The 20824-nt window shown below is 32.2% G+C and overlaps 1 protein-coding gene across 1 annotated transcript; it reads left to right on the forward strand.

Moving 5' to 3' along the window:
- Window positions 1-15878: 15878 nt before the first annotated feature.
- Window positions 15879-20112, forward strand: LOC100249824 (G-type lectin S-receptor-like serine/threonine-protein kinase At1g11410). The gene is made up of 7 exons (XM_002270222.5): window positions 15879-17154; window positions 17925-18050; window positions 18474-18676; window positions 18822-19032; window positions 19158-19395; window positions 19471-19621; window positions 19708-20112. Exons 1-7 carry the CDS (start codon window positions 15909-15911, stop codon window positions 19999-20001), a joined length of 2469 nt encoding a protein of 822 aa, XP_002270258.2. The 5' UTR covers window positions 15879-15908; the 3' UTR covers window positions 20002-20112.
- The last annotated feature ends 712 nt before the right edge of the window (window positions 20113-20824 follow it).

Genomic DNA, 20824 nt, shown 5'->3' on the forward strand with positions numbered 1-20824 from the left:
GGTGTCTGTAATCTAATAAGGTAGTGTTATCATCTATCAAGATTACCTCTCAAATCCTTGAGTTACAAACCTTACTTATTATGTGATCAAATGACATACTCTAGCTCCAAGGAGCATATGTCAAATTTCACTAGAGGAATTACTGTGGCCACAGATTTCACGATTACATGTTCTATGGATCACCCAAGATGACACACTGTCTCAATCCCATGAGATATCATGGTACCTCTTATCGAGAATACCTGTTACCACCAACCTCCATCAACAGTTACCTAATCCATAGAGATATATGACCACTTTAAGGTCTCACCCATAGGTCAAAACCTTTTGTTGATTTTGGCATAAACTTAATATCCTTTCAAGGTTGAGAGTCCATGTAGCTTGGTGAATCATGACAGTTGATAGCCTTGCGTCATGATTCATCATAGGTCTTGTCCAGTGTGCATCACATACATTAGTACACTCATCATGTGAAACCTATCCCGATAGCCAAGAGAAACCATTCCTCCAATTAAGAGGTGGTGCATACAATTTCTACTGGATTGCCCAAATCCATGAAACAACTGTGGACAACTTATCTACTTACAACGAACCCATGACTTTTATTTTTTATGCAACCCTTAATGCATCCAAGTCATGTAAATGTAAGAGACATGGGTTGAATACTTAAATCAATGTCAATAAACCAAAGGGATAGCAATGGGATAGTTAAGTCTAACTTTGTTACATTATGTCTTGCTTTTAGGGGTTTAATCCCAACAAACTCCCACTAGCCCCAAAACTAGATTGGGCATTGTAGAAAGATTTTGCTCCATAGTCATATCACCTCCCTGTACTATCTTACAATGAGGTAACACTTTTTCTTTGTGCATTTCCTTTTCTAGTGGTACTTCAGTTCTTTAGACCATGCCACTATCTCATTGTTATCACATAATAGGATTTTAGACGATATAGCCAAGATAACCCATAAGCCAAAAGACTTTCTTTGTTGTTATAGAAAAAAAAAAGTCTTAAAGTGTACACATACCTAGATGTAGACTTTCGAGAGTCCTTATCAGCTTGAAGTCCAATTTCTCAGTATGAAAAGAGTACCAACTCATTGCAAAGACTCAAACATATAATCTCTTATTCTCTAAAGATACTATAGTATATGTTTGACATCCGCTCAAAGCTCTAATTAGGAAATGGACTAATATTTACCCATTATTCCTATAACAAAACAAATACATGGTCTAGTGCATAGTTTTGCATACTTAAGGTTATCCATTGGAGAGGCATTGGATACCGTCTTAATGCGATCTCTCTCCATAAATGTCCAAGAACATTTTTCCTAAGAAAGACAATTCCAAATCCAAAGAGTAACAAACCCTTCTTGGAGTTTTGCATCATGTGCTTGACTAAATGCTTATCCATGTAGGTGACATGGTACAATTTTCCTATTCTTACAAGCTTAAAGGACCTTAACCCCAAGAATGTATTGCAATTTCCTCTAAAACTTAGTAAACTACCAAATCTTGACTAATGGCAATATCCCTACATCATATCCAATGAGTAGATTGTTATCTACCTACAAGATCTTAGAGTATCACCACACTTCCTTGTGTCTTCTTATACACATACACATAAGACCCTTTGCTATGAAAATGTTGGGTTATTAAATCTCATAAATGAGACACATTACAATAGATAGGAGTAATATGATGAATTTAAGTATGATCACTGTTGAAAAGGTTTTCCATAATTGAAACAAAGTTTCTAATTATAACCTTTAGCTATAATCTTAGCCACATAAAACTCAAGCTTTCTATCTACTCCTATGTTTCTCTTATAGACCAACTTACACCTATGGGTTTTATCCCTTTAGGTGCTTTTACAAGAACTTAAAATATGTTAGAACAGAAAGATTCTAACTACCTTTTCATAGCTCCTTGCCTTAAGTGAGCACAAACACTACTCACTACTTCATTTTAATCTATGGAATATGAACTTCCCACTATGATGAGGCACTAGTGTACTAGAAATCATAGGTATGGTATGTCTTTAACCCTTTGGATCCATAGTATCCTATGCAATGTGGGACTATCTTCTAATATATCCTCCAATCTGTATCACTCTTTGCTTTATTCTTTATCATATGGTCTTCATAAAAAAAGTTACATTTGTGTCAACAAATATCTTCTGATAATCCTGACTATAAAGGTAATAACCCAAAAATCCTCTTAGATATCCTATAAACTGATATACCTCTTAAGAAAAAGAGGCATTACATTGTCTATAAGACATATCCCTAAAAGAATCCAGAAAAAGATGAGAAACCTATCCACGATCTCACTATGTCCAACCAAGTTTGATATATTCTTTCTCCTTCTCCATTTTGCAATGGAGACCCTGGTGCACATGGCTAGGAAATAATATCATGCTCTAATGGAAAAAATCAAACTTACTAAACATATCACCTTGATCTAATTGAAGTGACTTGATATGTATACCCAATAGGTTATTCGATCCCACCTTAAATTCAATTAATGTATCCAAGGCATCAGATCTCCTATGTACATATTCAAACCTAAAGTAATCATCACTAAAAGTGATGAAATACCCATACCCTCTCCATGCATGGACACTAAAAGTTCCATACATGTCAGTATAAATTAACTCTAAACATTCCTTGGTTCTAATAATCTTGGTCATTTTACCATCTATACAGGATTTGTAGACTGAAAGATCTTCTAGAATCAAAGAGTCTAGACTTTACTAGTCTTTGGATCCTATTTAGATTAATATGACCTAGGTCTAGAAGCCAAATTTTTAATTAGTGCTAGGTTTAATCTTGAAATCAGACTGTTCTCATCACTTGGCAAAGTAATAATGGAATACATATAAAGAAAGAGGATATTACCTCCCACTAACCTACATAACTAACGTTGCATTTGAAGCTAAGGTAAGTATAATCCCATCATTTAGCCTTCTCACTTGTTGAATACCCTGTAAGGACTTATAGACAGTGGGCTTGGAATTAATCCAACATAAATGGTGGAATCCATTACTAATTACTCAAAAATGAGAAAATGATGTATACTTTCTTTTTTTCTTTAGGTAAACTGGACATTCTTTTTTGAGTGTCTTAAAATGTCAAAAAGGAATCATTTTCCCTTGAGCTTGCTTTCTTATTATTTCTCTTGAACTTTTTTTTTTGGTATTGTTCTTTTTCTTCTTGATAGAAGAACTTGAAGAACATTTGACTTCTATATGAACACCCTATAATCTTCGAGAATCTTTTTAGTCATCCCAAAGGAAAATGACAAAGTCTCTAAGATCATATAAATACTAGTGTTCATAACAATCCTAATAGTAGCTTATCAAAGTTGACCTACTCTTATCACCAAATAACCATTGAAAACTAGAAAGAGAATATCAAAGTCTCTAGTAATAGACATGTGTTGCTATTGCAACACATTATCCAAAGATCCAAGTATTAGACACTTGGTCTTCCGATTCATCTAATACCACCTTGATATACCACTCTTTTCTTTTGCTAGGTTAGTTCATAAGGAATAACTAGCTTTACCTAAACTAACTTCTATGCAATTAATTACTATATCCATAATAAAATTAGTCCAATCGATTAGTTGGGCTTGCCCTATTGTGAGAAGGAGAGTGATTATAGAATCAACATGATATCTATAACAAAGAATATAACCAAGCAGATGACATAATTTAGCATTCATGACAATTGGTGATTAATTTAGCAAAAATGTAGTGCTTTCAAATTACATGTCCTTTTGCAAGGTATCCTAGTATCATAAGAATCAAGCCTATGTGGGGCAAGTCATGACCTTATTACTAGTTAGAGACCCTCTCAAATTGATCTCAATGCCTTAACCATAAAGGTATCAAAGACAAGATCAACATACTTTTTATTTGGCTCATAGATTATGCAAGTGAGACAGTGTGGGGCGATTCTACTACTTTGTATCCAATGTGAAAAGGATAACCATTGTCCTTGAACTATCAATGTCACCAAGTAAAGAACTCCACCGTGGAGGTGGTCACCCCCACTATAGACATATCTAGTCTCGTCCATGTAAAGAGTCCATATCTCTTGCTTCTTAGTTAACCCATCGTGAGGATGATGATGAACCCAAATCAAGGTGGGCATGCCTAAGGCCCTCTCCCATTTAATTTTTTAAGATAAATAAGAGCATTTTAAAATCATTAGTAATTTCCCTAATGAATAAATTATCTATTTTGAAAATTTCCAAAAATATTTATTTTGTAATTAGAAACCTAGTGTAATAGGGAATCACCAACATGAAAAAATTTAAAATTTCCTTGAGAGTAATTTTCAAAAAGAATTTTGATAAAATATCCACTCTCAAAATTTTAAAATCTATTTTAATAAAATTCTCCTTCATACACAATTCCAATTAATAAATATTTTATCTAGGATATGTTTCAAAGAAATTTATTTCCATCAAATTACTTTTGGTAATAATCTTTTAATGATAAATTATCTCTAATGAAAATTTTCAAAATATTTATTTTCCAAATTGAAAACTCGTGTAATAAAGAAATTACCAATTTATGAGATTTTGAATAATCTTGAGAGCATCTTATCCAAGAAAGGAACTTTTGCTTCTCATATTAAAAAATCCTCATAAGTTTTTTTTTCCTTATACCTTACACTTTTCCTACTTAATAAATATTTCCACGGAATTTTCATAATAATTTATTCCATTAAATACTACCAAAAATAGAACGTTTTAGTAATTCCTTAATAGATAAAATATTATCTATGAAAGACCCCCAAAAATGTTTATTTCCAAAAAGGAATTAACCAATCCATTTTGGAAAGTATTGTCAAAATATTTATTATCTTCATTAAATTACTAAACCTTTCCAAAGTTATTTTGGCAACCCTTCTTACCATAAATTCTCTTTCATGAGATTTTTCAAATCCATTATTTACTTTTAAATTGAGACTTCTAGGCTAAAAGAATTGCTATCTTATTTCTTATCATTGAACTATCCAAAAAGAATGGTTTCCTTCTTTCTGTGCAACTCCTAATGCACACAAGTCATGTACAATGTAAGAGACATGAGTTGAATGTTCAAATCAATGTCAATACACCAAAAAGATAGCAAAGGGATAGTTAAGTCTAATTTTGTTACATCATGTCTCACTTTTAGGGGCTCAATCCCAAAAATCTATATAAATTAAAACACAAAAGCAATATTGTTATTTTGAGCTCATTTGCAAAATTTTCAAGATTGCCCTTAGATCTAAATGTTTTTTCATGTACTTTAAAGTTGTTTTCTTCATTCTTATTTAGGCTTAAAAATGAAATCTTATCAAGAAATTGGATGAATATGTGTTTTAATTTAAAACCTTAAGCCCACTTCTTTTAAAGTTGATTTAAAAAAAGTTTTTAAAGGGGTTACACAAGTTCCTAGGAGATTGGAATAAAAAATGGAAAGTTTTTGTGCACTTTTGGGTGCAACTAGATGAGGGTAAATCAATTAAGAAACCGACTCAATCGGTTGGGCTCGTTTGATTAAGGATTGGTTAAAGGTGCACAAAATTTCTCTTCCACTAGCTAATATGAAGTCGGTTGAGGTTTTGGCTCACCCAGTTAAGCTTTTTTCAAACCTAAAAAAAATAAAAAAAAATCAATGATCACTTATAGAGCGTTAAATGTATCTACGACTAGTCAACCATTCAAACTGTAGCTCTACCAGTTGAGGCTACTTTTTGCTATTTTAGGTGTCCAAAGTTGTTTTGTATAAATTGAAGAGCCCTACTATATTTATTAAAAAAAGAGCACCTACATTGTATTGAAAATCACTAACTTTCTCACTTTTAAAGCTTTTCATTTAATTGCATTGAATTTGAACTTGCTTCCTTAGTGCACCACAAAATCCATTCTAGTTTTTCTTGTATTATAAACCAAATTCTTTTTAGGATTAGAAGTATTGAATTCTTTTCTCATTTATTCTATTTTAAGAAAAAAAAAAATTTCAATTGTGTGTAAACTTGAAGAAAGTGTGAAGGTCCATTAGAACCTTGTAATCCAAGAGTAAAAAGGTTGAAGACTTTAGTCTTAAGGTTTGGAGATAGTGAAACCTTTACTCAATTAAGAGTTTGATGAGAATGGATGTAAGTGGATTGTCAAATCATTGTAAAAGAGTTCGTATTTTTTTCTCTCTACTCTTAACTCTTTTACTATTTTACTTAACTTTCCTTGTCTCATTGAACTTTTTAAAACATTTTCGAAAAGTTTTATAACACTAAATTCACCATCACTTCCCATCCCCTCTTTTTAGATAATTTGCTTGATTTAATTAGTCATCTTTCATAACTTGGTATTAAAGCTAGGACTCTTGTTTTTTTATTTAATAATCTAAAAGGATATGAAAAATTCTTACAACTCATCTCATATGGAAAGGTTTTCAATTAATCGACCTCTACTCTTTTCAAGAATTGATTATTCTTATTGGGCAACTAGAATGACAGTTTCTGAAATCATTTGATTACAGTCTTTAGGATGTCATTCAAAATAGTCCCCATATTCCAACTAAAGTAGAGAATGGAGTAGTTATTCCTAAACCAAGTCAAGAACGTGACGAGCTTGATGGAAAGAAAGCTCAATAAAATGCAAGAGTTATTTATTATTTACATTGTGTAATAAATAAAAATTAGTATAATCTTGTGTGCCAAGGTGAATTTCTTAAGGATATGTGAAGACTACTTGAAACAACTCATGAGGGAACTAATCATGTCAAATGATCTAAAATGAATATTCTTATGCATAGTTTTGAGTTATTTTATATGAAAAATAATGAATCCATTGTAGAGATGATCACTAGGTTCACCGATATCATCAATGGACTTCAAGCATCAGGAAAGATCTATAGAGAAACAAAGAAAGTGATGAAGATTCTAAGGTCTTTTCTAAAGAAATGAAATAAAAAATCACTATAATTCAAGAAGTCAAGGATCTCTCAAATTTTCCTTCAAAGGAATTAATTGGATCGTTAATGACTCATGAGATTACAATGAAGAGTCATAAAAAAAAAAAAAAAAAAAAAAGTAGAAGACAAAAAGGAAAAGAATATTACTCTCAAGGCTTCCACCATTGATGAAGAAACTGGAGAGGAAGAAACTAGTAAAGAAGATGAGGATCTTACACTCATCACAAGGAAGTTCAAAAAGTTCATCAAATTTAATAAGAATAAGGAAAAAAAATTTCAACCAAGGAAAAACTCTCAAAAAAAGAAGTCAACAAATGGAGAAAAATAAAAAAGGGACTTCATATGCTACAAATGCAATAAACATAGACATATCAAGTATGATTGTCTTCTCTACAAAAATAAAGAGAAGAAATGAAAGAAGAAAACTATGGTGCCTATTTGGAGTGATAGTGAAGATGACTCCATGGAAGAAAAAAATGAAAATAAAGTGATCAACATATGCTTCATGACAATTGATGAGCTAGATGAAGTAAATTCTAACTTAAACTACGAGGATTTACAAGATGCTTTTGAGGAACTCTATGAAGACCATGAAAAACTTAGTTCAAAAAATGTCTCTTTAAAAAAAATCCTATGTCTTGAAAAAGAATACAAGGATATGTAAGAAAAGTTTTACAAAAGCTTGAACTCTTTCATTTTCAATATCATACATCATTTTTCTCATCTTTTATACCTATGGTTCTTGCATAAGTACTTGGAGAGGCTATTTTAATCTTTCATAACTAAATGAAAATTTCATATCTTTTATATAGATAAAACAAAAAGTTTAACATTGACTTTGAGAGAACACTTGAAAATTATTTCTGGAATTGCCCGAGATCTTACATCTTCATGAGGACTCAAGATTAAGAATCATACATAGAGATCTAAAATCAAGCAATGTTCTATTAGATGTTGATATGATCCAAAAAATTTCAGATTTTGGTATGACTAGATTGTTTGGTGGGAATCAAATTAAAGGTAGCATAAATCGGGTAGTTAGGACATAGTAAGTATCATATATGAGATACCAATAAGGAACACATGATTAAATCTTAATAATTTTTCTTGTTTGTCACTACAGTGGTTATAAGTCACCTGAATATGCCATGGAAGGATTATTTTCAATAAAATACGATGTATATAGTTTCAAACTTTTGTTGCTAAAGATTATTATTGAAAGGTATTATTAATATATGGAAGAGTTGAAATAAAATTTTGAAAGGGAAAAAAAACTTTTGATTTCATTAAATAGGAAATTGATGATGTAAAAGTGTAAAATTTAACATTTTAAAATTTACCATGTACTCAAATCAAGTTGATCATCCATGAATAAAAATATCAAATGTTTTTAATTAATTCAAATTATGGCCAAATAATTTAGAAGACTAGAATTGGAGAGGAACTCTTCAAAAGAGATCTAAATCTTCTTCAAATCTTTGAAGGGGATTTTAACAAATCTTAATTTCCTTAAAGTATTCTTGAATTGTTAAGATTTTCAAAGTTTCAAATTTAAAATCAAATTAAATTTTTAAAAAATATGTCTTTGATATGAGATCAATCTATCCAATCCCTCCCTTGACCTTATTTAATTCAAGTTGAGGCCCAAATTAAGCTAAAGCTCGAGTCATGCCAAGGCCTGAGTCACACCAATTCTAAAGCCGAAGTCAATCTAAGATTCAAATTACATCAAGGTCCACTTCAAGACAAGATCTAAGTGAAGTTATGACGAAAAATTAAATTAAGTCAATGCCCAAATAAAACTCAAACCATTCAAGATCAAGCTTCTTCAAGCCCTTGATTAGCCACTAGAATGGAATTATAAGAGGATACATAAAATAAAGATTGTACCTACATAATTCTTCAAATTAATAAAAATCAAATTTAACCATTTATAACTTTTCTTAAAAAGAGATCTATATATACAAATTTCTAGCATGCACAATGAGACAATCTTTACCTTTTTTTATTTTTAACAAGTCAAAGATCTATACATAAATAGAGTCAAAGAAAAGTTTTTGCCCCATGAATCAAAGCAACTCAAAAGTAGCTTCCTAATAGCAAACCCAAATTACTTCTTCCTCTAATAAAGTTGCAAATTATGAATTAACTTCCCTCCAAAATCCAATTATCTCATTATCTTTGTTGGGGGCAAGGAAGAAATAGATGGTTGAGGAAGTGGTACCGCACCTTAGCTATTTCTATAGAAACATCTCCAAACCATATCCTTTGTCTAGCCAAGATGACAACAAATTTAACATCAAATATATATCTACATCTTCACATGGCCCTCCACATCAGATTCTTAAAATATTAAATAATATTTTTACATCATTCATGGTGGTTAAAGCATTTCTACTGAAATAGGGGGTAAAAAGGTGTGGTTAATTCAATATGTTTTTGGTGGAAATATTGGTTGAATCAACATAGTTAATTTATACTTGAATCAAAACTGAACCAACGTTTTAGTGATGGAAAAACCGAATCAAGACAGGGTTATTTAATGTCAATATGGTTTGATTTAAATGATTCATTGGATATAAGTTAATTTAAACCTTAAATATAATTTGTTATTAAAAGTGATTAAACTAACTTGGGTTTGAAATTCAAATTATATTTAAAAAATTTAAACCCAACATTTAAATATTTATTTGATCATAGTCTAATAATAATAAATTACTTTAATAAAGTCTACATAATATATAATAATAAATATAAAAAAACTCATTAAATAATGAATAATTATAAATCACAGGAGATAAAAAGTTTTAGTTTTTATTGACTAGGAAACAAGGAAACTAAATTAAAATCGAACCAATAAAGTCAGTTTTTAAAATTCTCAAACCGAACTCATTTGATCAATTTTTGGTTGGATTGGATTGATTTTACCGGTTTTTTATTTTTCACTCAAACTCCTAGTTATGAGATTGATCAAGTTGAAAGAGCTTGAAAATTACAACTAAGAGCAAGATATCATGATTAATGCATTTTTCTACAAACTTGGACTCTTTGTAGAACCAAAAAATGACACCACACATCCATATCTCAAGATAACCTTGAAATTTGCTCCATGGAAAAAAAAAATCGTAAAAAACATTCAAGTATTTTCTAATGAGTTTTTCTCTACAAATAATTAAAAAAACCTCATCTTAGAGATAATAAACAAAACATTAAATGGTAGGTTTCACATGCTTCTTTCCCATATGCAAAACCACATATACAAAGAATTGAGTGGATGCATAAATTTTAATCTTTTGACGGAAAGGGAAACTTAAAGCAACATGTTGCTCACTTTTTAGAAACAGGCAACAACAATGGAACAAAGGGTGTCCTTTTAGTCAAGAAATTTATTAGCTCATTAAAAGGATATGCCTTCCATTAGTACACAAATCTTGAAGTTAATTTTATAGATAATTGGAAACAAATAGAAGGAGAACTCCTTAATCAGTTTTATGGTTAGTAATCATACCGTCAGCATTCTCTAATCTAATCGGTGGTTTCCTCTCCTGCCTTTCATCACAAGAGAGAAAATAAAAAGGTGGTTTCCTCCTCTATTACCTTAGAAGCACCATATTTCCCAAGATTAACAATGGATTCAGGTTTGTCTACATTCTCTAATCTAATCGGTAAATTTTCTCTTGATTTAAACCTAAGATTTCTGGTTTTTGGGTTGATAATGAAGTTTACAACATGTTGCTCTATGGAGCTTGAGTTCAGGGAAGGACTTGGCAGTTGGTTGCTGCCCATTTCCATGAGGGATCCTCTCATCCTTGGTTCAAATGGGATCCACATCACCCATCTCGTACATTCATCAATATTTCTACTACAATGATAAAAGTTCATTTAAGATAATATTGGAAGGAAAAAGAAGGTCCACTAAAAATTATTGTTGAATTGTTGATATAAGCGCTCTTGAAATATCTGCTTTCCCGGCTCCAAATCCAGATAATTATTACAAATTGTCACGAAGTTTTTTCGAATCTTAAGGACTACTGTCGGTTGGTTTAGACTAATGGTGACCTACCAAGAATGAAACTAGCGGTAGCCAGGAGAAAGTATAGTTGTGTTGTGCGAGCGAAAACTTTGATGCCAACAATGTTAGTTCAAGAACACAAAGATAAAACAATCACACATACGGTACACGAGGTTTTAACGTGGTTCGACCAACCATGCCTACGTCCATGGATGAGAGAGAATGATTCCATGATACAATAGAGAATATTACAGAGGACAGAACCAAATACAACTATTGGGTTCCCGAAACATCACATGTTTCCCCACTCCTTGTATCCATACCCTACTACGAGCCCTTTCGCTCCACAGAGTACCTCTCGTTCTTCTTTACATCTCTATCCACCTCGTATAGTCTCTATAGATCCATCTCCATCTCATGACTTTTTCCCCTCATGACCTAGAATATTTATAGAGATATTTCCAACAACCTTCCTTATTCTATAAGGAAGTCTAATATTACAATAATATATCAACCTAGAAATATTCTATATAATATTCTTTACAAAAAAGGAATCTATACTAATTAGGAATTTGGGACACTTCCTAACAATCTCCACCTTGGACTAAATTCCATGAAGTTAATCTTCAGTCTCTCCATGACACAAACCTTTTTGTATCATATCACCACAAAAGAGCAATCGACTCCACATTCAGTGAAAATTCCTTTTGTTTTCATCTTGTGTGCTCTGTGATCTTTTACTCTTCTAGAAATCTTCAACCCAAGCTCTGATACCAATTGTTATACCAGCGAGAGCTTTGATGCCAACAATATTAGTACAAGAACACAAAGATAAAATAATCACACATACGGTACACGAGGTTTTAATGTGGTTCTACCAACCATGCCTACGTCCATGGATGAGAGAGAATGATTCCACTATACAATAGAGAATATTACAGAGGACAGAACCAAATACAACTATTGGGTTCCCGAAACATCACATATTTCCCCACTCCTTGTATCCATACCCTACTACAAGCCTTCTCGCTCCACACAGTACCTCCCATCCTTCCTCACATCTCTATCCACCTCGTATAGTCTCTATAGGTCCATCTCCATCTCATGACTTTTTCCCCTCATAACCTAGAATATTTATAGAGATATTTCCAACAACCTTCCTTATTCTATAAAGAAGTCTAATATTACAATAATATATCAACCTAGAAATATTCTATATAATATTCTTTACAAAAAAGGAATCTATACTAATTAGGAATTTGGGACACTTCCTAACAAGTTGTATACGCTCCAAAGAAAGGAATACAAGGTAGATACCCATGAATAAGGTTTTAATCCTCTATCTCGAGAAGATTCTGTAATCAGCATTGATCAAAAGTTGTCCTCCCAATTCTTAAAAGCTTTTCCAAAAAGAAATGTCCTGTAAAATTTTAATCAAAACTAGAAAACTTGTATTGCTTACTTGTAATTTACATTTACATTTTAAAAGATAATAATTTAAAAAAAATTAAACCGCTAACCATTTTGATTGTGAGAATTTTAATATCCCGTTGTAAAAAATTCTTGAATTTAAAAGACATGACTATAGGATGAGAATGTTGAAATTTTTTTAAGTTGTTTAAAAATGAGTTCCCTGCCAGATTCCTCTATCTTTGGAAATATTTCAACCCTGCAAATCGCTTTACAATTTCCTTAATTGAAACTTTTGTTTATTCCCATGCAACATAGCTAACATTTCTTTTGAAATCCTCTCATTAAATACATTGTAATGGACAAAAATGAACTTGTGGATCTCCAACCCCACAAACATGCCCACTCCAATGCTCGACTTCTTTATTTCTGATGACTATTTTCTATCAGAGTTTCTAATGACTATGTGGGTTCAAATCTAAAAAAGACATGAAAGCAGCAAGCCCTAGACAATCTCAAGTTGAGGAAAAAAGAGCAGGAACAGTCTTTTTCAGGAATACTTCTAAAATAGTTGCATTGAAATCCATTTTGTCATTGTTGCCAAAGCATGAGTTTGCAGTACTAGAAAATAAAGCAACTGAAAGAATACAATAACAATTAAGATATTTGAAGGGTGAAAGAAGACATTAATCAAGTAGCAACTCCTTGAAGGAGTTGTCTTCTTTCACCCTTCAAATATCTTAAATCGATCTAGTTACATGTAGATATCATCATCATTTTTTACCCTTCTTTTATTATTAAGCTAGCTCCTTCAAGGAGTTGCTACTTGATTAATGTCTTCTTTCACCTTTCAAATGTTTGAAAGGTGAAAGAAAACAACTTCTTTAAGGAGTTGCCACTTGATTCAGGTCTTCTTTCACCTTTCAAATGTTTGAAAGGTGAAAGAAAACAACTTATTCAAGGAGTTGCCACTTGATTAATGTCTTCTTTCACCTTTTAAATGTTTGAAAGGTGAAAGAAAACAACTCCTTGGAGGAGTCATCATTCATTGAAGAAGTCGTCTCTCCTTGAAGGAGTTTTAGAGTTGTCTCCCCTTGAAGGAGTTGCTACTTGATTAATCAAGGAGTTATTGCTTGATTAATGTCTTCCTTCACCCTTCAAATATTTGAAGGGTGAAAAAAAACAATTTGGGTGAAAAGAAGACATTAATCAAGTGACAACTCCTTGATTAATCAAGTAGCAACTCCTTCAAAGGGAGACAACTCTGAAACTCCTTCAATGAGAGACAATTCCTTCAAGGAGTGACAACTCCTTCAAATGGAGACAACTTTGAAACTCCTTCAAGGAGAGACAATTCCTTCAATGAGTGACAACTCCTTCAAGGAGTTGCTACTTGATTAATGTCTTCTTTTACCTTTCAAATGTTTGAAAGGTGAAAGAAAACAACTTCTTTAAGGAGTTGCCACTTGATTAAGGTCTTCTTTCACCTTTCTTCAAGGAGTTGCCACTTGATTAATGTATTCTTTCACCTTTTAAATGTTTGAAAGGTGAAAGAAAACAACTCCTTGGAGGAGTGGTCAGTCATTGAAGGAGTCGTCTCTCCTTGAAGGAGTTTTAGAGTTGTCTCCCCTTGAAGGAGTTGCTACTTGATTAATCAAGGAGTTATTGCTTGAGTAATGTCTTCTTTCACCCTTCAAATATTTGAAGGGTGAAAGAAAACAATTTGGGTGAAAAGAAGACATTAATCAAGTGACAACTCCTTGATTAATCAAGTATCAACTCCTTCAAAGGGAGACAACTCTGAAACTCCTTCAATGAGAGACAATTCCTTCAAGGAGTGACAACTCCTTCAAAGGGAGACAACTTTGGAACTCCTTCAAGGAGAGACAATTCCTTCAATGAGTGACAACTCCTTCAAGGAGTTGCTACTTGATTAATGTCTTCTTTCACCCTTCAAATATCTTAAATTGGACTAGTTATATGTAGATATCAGCATCATCATTTCTTATCCTTACCTCTTTTATTATTAAGCTAGCCCCTTCAAGGAGTCGTCATTTGCAAATTCAATCATCCATCCATTAAAATTGAAGTTGAACCATTGTGTTAGTGCAATTTTGAAGTGATTAATACAACACAAACATTGTGTTTTTTTAGAAGGAATGATTTGAATCTTTTGTTATCTATGAAAACGAATAATTTGAATGTTCAGTCTTCTTCTTGTTGCTTTCAACATAGCTACATACAGTTGGCATGTCATTAACTTGTGGAGGAAGGCAAGAAGACTTTACATTGTAGACTTTTGGACTTGTTTCCAACATTTTCAATAATAAATTTAGGCATTTATTATTCTTTGTTGTCAATTCTTTTCAGGACAAAATTCCTTTTGAGAACTCAAATATAAAAAGAAAAAAAAATCAATTTATTATCTAAGAAAATATTTTTTTACATTTTTAATTCTTTTAAAAAATATTTTATAAAAAATAATTAAAAACAATCCAAATTTTTTCTACAAATAGTATAATTTCAGAACAAATTTTTTAAAAATTATTTGACACCAAAAGTTTGCTAAACATATTTTTTGAGTTAGAAAACAATTTTGTATAATATTTTTAGACTAGACTAGTTATTAAATAAAAAAAATGAATTATAGTTTATCCATCCAGGTAGAACATAAAATCACAAAAGTATATAACTTATATATTATTAATATTAAGAAATATAAAATGTTTTATATATATACTTAAAATATTTCATTTTCTATTTTACTATTAATTTATAGATATCATGAAGATACAAATAAATTAAAATAAAACTTTATTATTTAAATTTAACTTTATTTTAACAACTATATGTTTATTATTATTATTATTATTATCACCATTAGCATCATCGTCGTCTTACAACCAGAAACAAATCAAGTAAGTGTTTTAATTCCTTAAGAAAGAATGACTTCTCCTTCATCGGCCTAACTTGATTGGAAAGGGATCCGGGACCCCTCAACCATCTTTTGTTTTGCATTTTTTTTTAAACTATGGATTGACGTCCAACCTCAAGGTAGGAAGGGACTGGCTTTTGGAAAGAGAAGCAACGTAAAATCTAGACTGCATGGACACTTGTTGATGCAAAAAGTTAATAACATTTAGGGGAGTATTTGTTGAATTCACTTAATCAGCTAATACTTTAAATAAATAAATAAATAAATCATATATTTAATAAATATTCCATTTATTTATTTATTTATTTTTTATGTCAAAACATCTATAAAATTAATTATTATATTTTTATTATTTTAATTTAAAAACTAATTATTTGAAAAATAAAAATAGCGGTTTAACTCATTTCCAAATATCTCAAAATAAGAAATTATTTTTTTAAACTACCTTACTCTAGTAAAAAAATCCCAAAATTTAGAGGAATATTAATTGCCTTAAATTAGTGGTGAGCGGGCGGACGAAAACCTGCTTAAATTAAACATTCCCAGCACCCATATCACGGAATCATCCCGCCTCCGAAAATGTTTCTGCAATTCTTGCTTCTGCTCCTTGCCCTTCCGTTTTGTACTCCTGCTGAGACCATAACTCCGACCCAACCCCTGAGGGACGGAGACGTTCTGGTGTCAAAAGGAGCACGCTTCGCTCTTGGGTTCTTCTCCCCCAGCAACTCCAGCCACCGCTACGTTGGACTTTGGTATTACAGTATTTCAACAACAGTTGTATGGGTCCTTAACAGAGACGATCCAATCAATGACACCTCCGGAGTTCTCTCAATTAATACCAGAGGAAACCTCGTTCTCTACCGCCGAGATTCTCTTATCTGGTCCACAAACGTCTCTGTCTCATCGGTGAACAACACGATAGCTCAGCTCTTGGACACAGGTAACCTAGTTTTGATCCAAAATGATGGTAAAAGGGTTGTATGGCAAGGCTTTGATTATCCCACAGATACTATGCTTCCCTACATGAAGCTAGGACTTGATAGGAGAACCGGGTTGAATCGGTTCCTAACATCTTGGAAGTCACAGGGTGACCCAGGAACCGGTGAATACTCGCACAAGATGGGGGTAAGTGGGTCTCCTCAAATGTTCTTTCGAAAGGGTTTCCAGCCTTTATGGCGAACCGACCCTTGGAATGGTTTAGGGTGGGCGAGTGTGCCGGAGGTGGATAGTGGCTCCATATTCAACACCACTTTTTTGAACAACACGGATGAGGTCTCTGTGGTATACAACGTCATGCAGCCCTCAGTTTTATCCAGATTAACGGCGGACAGTGATGGATTCCTCCAATTCTACACGGCGCAGAAATCGGACAGCAAATGGGTAGCGTTCTGGTTCGCGCCGGCGGAACGCTGTGACACTTATGGCCGCTGTGGGCCGAACGGCAATTGCAACCTCATTACAGCAGACTTCTTTGAGTGTACGTGCCTTGCGGGATTCGAGCCCAAGTCAGCACGTGACTGGTCATTGGCAGACGGGTCGCAAGGGTGTGTGAGGATCCATGGCTCGAGCGTGTGTAGGAGTGGGGAAGGGTTCATAAAAATGGCACACATGAAGGTACCGGACACATCGGCGGCGCGTGTTGACACGAGCTTGAGCTTGGAAGAGTGCAGAGAGGAGTGCTTGAATAACTGCAACTGCAGTGCGTACACAAGGGCTAGCGTGAGTGGGAGTGGGTGCTTGTCCTGGTATGGGGATTTGATGGACACAAGAGTCCTCAGCGTAGGGGGCCAAGACTTGTTTCTTCGTGTGGATGCTATTACTTTGGGTATTTATTTTTCACGACATTAATTATACCCATCTTATCTTAATTACTCAAAATTATTTTACTGCAGTAGTAAATTTTTAAAAAATTTATTTAAACATATTTGAATAAATTAACACTATTTAGAACTATAATTTGATTGAATTTGTTGGATTCAATGTCAACTCAAGTTCAATATAATCTTATTTAAATTAAATTCTCATATTACTTAGATGAATAAATATGGAAAGGATAATAACATAAAACTTAGAATTTTTCTAAGTGTAATATTAATATAATATAATTATTATATATGTACTTTTATTCTAACTTTTTGTATTAAATATAATAAAAATGAAGTTAAAATTAACTAAATATATATTATAGGAATTTATCACAATTATAATTTTTTTTCTCTTGTTTTACAAAATTAAAATTTTGAATTTTAAAAATATAATTGTATTAACATGTTAAAATGTATATATCAAATGGATTTCGAGTTTGGCTTCAATTTATAAAACATCATCCCAAACTCAATTCACTTTCATGACAGATTGAGATTTACAACAAGGTAATGTTTTTTTTTTTTTTTTTTTTTTTTACCTTATTATTATTATTATTATAGGTTTTACTATTATTAATATTATTATTTCGTTAGGCTTCATTTTCAAGTTGTCATAAGAGATACATGTCATATTATGGTATTTTGTTTTTACCTCTCCTTTGCATTGAGAAAGGGTCTTCAGACTTACCTACAAATGATTTTTTTTCCCCTCTGATCTTCTCATTTTTAGCTCAAAATAAAAGAAAGAAAAATATCTTTCACAAGAAATGGTTGATGGTGATTCTCACGGTGGGGCTCGCTTTGGTCACGGTTCTCATGGTCTCATTATCTTGGTTGGCAATGAAGAAGAGAAAAGGTAATTAGAAATCTATGGTAAAGCAACACTGAAACTTTCTTCTTCTTTTTTTTCTCCCATTTTTTTTTTCCTTTTTTCCTTTACCATAATCAAATAAAATATAATAATTCTAAACATTCTAAGCACTCGAAAATTGTCTTTATTTGATCGCTTTTTTTTTTTTTTTTTTGTAGATTGTTTTTACAAATAACTAGAAACATGAAAATAAGTTGAGAACTTTTATATTGTACATAAATGCTTGATTTCTTTATGGAGAATAGATTGAAAAAACCGTAAACTATTTTGTTTAAAACATCATCAAACAATGTTCTAATTAATTTCTATTTTTACCATAATCAAATAATGTAGAATAATTCCACAAACCTAAGTGCTTAAAAATTTAACATGCATTAACTATTTGTTATTGATTCTCAACATATGTAGGTAAAGGAAGACAACATAAATTGTTGTTTAATTTGAACTTGAGTGATACGTGGCTTGCACACTATTCAAAAGCAAAGCAGGGCAATGAAAGTAGGACACCTTCTAAATTGCAATTATTTGATCTAAGCACTATAGTTGCAGCAACAAATAATTTATCCTTCACTAATAAACTTGGACGGGGCGGTTTTGGCTCAGTTTATAAGGTACTCATTCTCAATTATGTGTATTGAATTTGTATGGCTTGTCAATCACTTCTACATATATGTTTCATGACAACTACTATATCAAGTTGAATTTTCCGCTATATAGATCATGAATAAGCTAAATTTGGATTATAATGATCATTAGGGTCAGTTATCTAATGGACAAGAAATAGCTGTGAAAAGATTATCAAACGATTCAGGGCAAGGAGTAGAAGAATTTAAGAATGAAGTCACCTTAACTGCAGAACTCCAACACAGAAATCTTGTGAAGCTTCTAGGTTGTTGTATTGAAGAAGAAGAGAAAGTGCTAATCTATGAGTACATGCCAAACAAAAGCTTGGACTCTTTCATTTTTGGTATTGATGTCTTATCTTCTACCATTTTGTTAATAATTTTTACCTTTGGTTCTTGTATAATCATTTAGAAAGGTTCTTTTAACCATTCATTCATTAATAATTAATGTTTCATGTCTTTTATACAGATGAAACAAAAAGATCAATGTTAACTTGGGAGAAGTGCTTTGAAATCATTATTGGAATTGCTCGAGGGATCTTATATCTTCATCAAGACTCAAGATTAAGAATCATACATAGAGATCTAAAAGCAAGCAATGTTCTATTAGATGTTGATATGATCCCAAAAATTTCAGATTTTGGTATGGCTAGATTATTTGGTGGGAATCAAATTGAAGGAAGCACAAATCGGGTAGTTGGGACATAGTAAGTATAATATATGAGATACCAATAAGGAACCCATGATTAAATCTTAATAATTTTTCTTGTTTGTCACTACAGTGGTTATATGTCACCTGAATATGCAATGGAAGGACTATTTTCAATAAAATCTGATGTATATAGCTTCAGGGTTTTGCTATTAGAGATTATTACTGGGAGAAGAAACACAACTTATTATTGTGGTAGCCCCTCCTTCAACTTAGTTGGATATGTAAGTAAATTGAACCTTTGTTGCTTTATTTTTCCTTATATTATTTACTTATGTAAGCTACTTGATATTGAAAAAATAAAAAACAGGTTTGGAGCCTATGGACAGAAAGCAAAGCCTTAGACATAGTAGATCTATCACTAGAAAAGTCAAATCATACAAACGAAGTATTGAGATGCATCCACATTGGACTCTTATGTGTGCAAGAATTCGCAATAGATCGACCTACCATGTTGACAATTATTTCCATGTTGGGTAACAACTCCACTCTTCCTCCTCCTAATCAGCCTGCATTTGTTGTGAAACCATGTCATAATGATGCAAACTCATCTAGTGTAGAAGCTTCTATAAATGAGCTAACAATAACTATGGATGCACGTTAAATGTTTAAGCTCTCAAGTATACGTTTATTTACCATGACGATAAATTATGCACACAATATCATTAAATTTCTCTACTTTTATAACTCACTTTTTTCTTTTTAATTAGATGTAATTATAGGGTAATATATGTATGCTTATGTGGACGAGAAATAAAATGGTTAGGTTTTTTTTTTATTTATTTACATAATTGACTAATTCTTATGTTTTGCAAAGCTTCTGAATACATATTTGAGCAATTGATCAAACATATTTGTTCAATTGAAAGCTTAATTGAGTCTTTCAATAGGGTCTTTAGTTCCAATTCTAATTTGGAAATGAGGAGTTGCACTAGTATTCTTATACTTGATTGAAATATCAATGGTTTTCACTTAGAAAATCTATTGAAGTTCAATTCAAAATTTTGAAAACAAACATAGTACTTGTAGGGTGTCCATGTTGGGAACCCTGGATTACTCCGTTCTTATGCTCTTGATTGTGTAGGATGCATGCAAATCTATATTAAGCTCTCTAAATCTATCGCAACGAATAAACAGGTATTAAAAAATAATATGGATGCCATAGAAAACATAGATCTAGAGAATAAAACCACATACCTTTGATCTGGATGTTCCCGAATCAATTCCAATCGATGTAGATAACTCCAAATTCATAAAGGATCTCATAAACACCATGATCTTCCGCTCGATGACATTTCTTTGTATCTAAGCATTGAAATGGTGGAGATTTCAAGGATAGAGATTAGTGTTCTCTCTCTAGACTGAAGGGAGAATGGCAAGACTTGGAAACCCTAACCCCTAAAGGAGTATTTATAAGCTTCCTGTTG

This window comes from Vitis vinifera, chromosome 10, assembly GCF_030704535.1.
Source record: "Vitis vinifera cultivar Pinot Noir 40024 chromosome 10, ASM3070453v1".
Classification (NCBI taxonomy): Eukaryota; Viridiplantae; Streptophyta; class Magnoliopsida; order Vitales; family Vitaceae; genus Vitis; species Vitis vinifera.

Excerpts from the sequence above, each read along its gene's own strand:
- LOC100249824 (XM_002270222.5), top strand. The coding sequence starts at position 15,909 with ATGTTTCTGCAATTCTTGCTTCTGCTCCTTGCCCTTCCGTTTTGTACT. Across the intron at positions 19,033-19,157 it reads CTTGGACTCTTTCATTTTTG|ATGAAACAAAAAGATCAATG; the intron begins GTATTGATGTCT and ends TCTTTTATACAG. Across the intron at positions 19,396-19,470 it reads AATCGGGTAGTTGGGACATA|TGGTTATATGTCACCTGAAT; the intron begins GTAAGTATAATA and ends TTGTCACTACAG.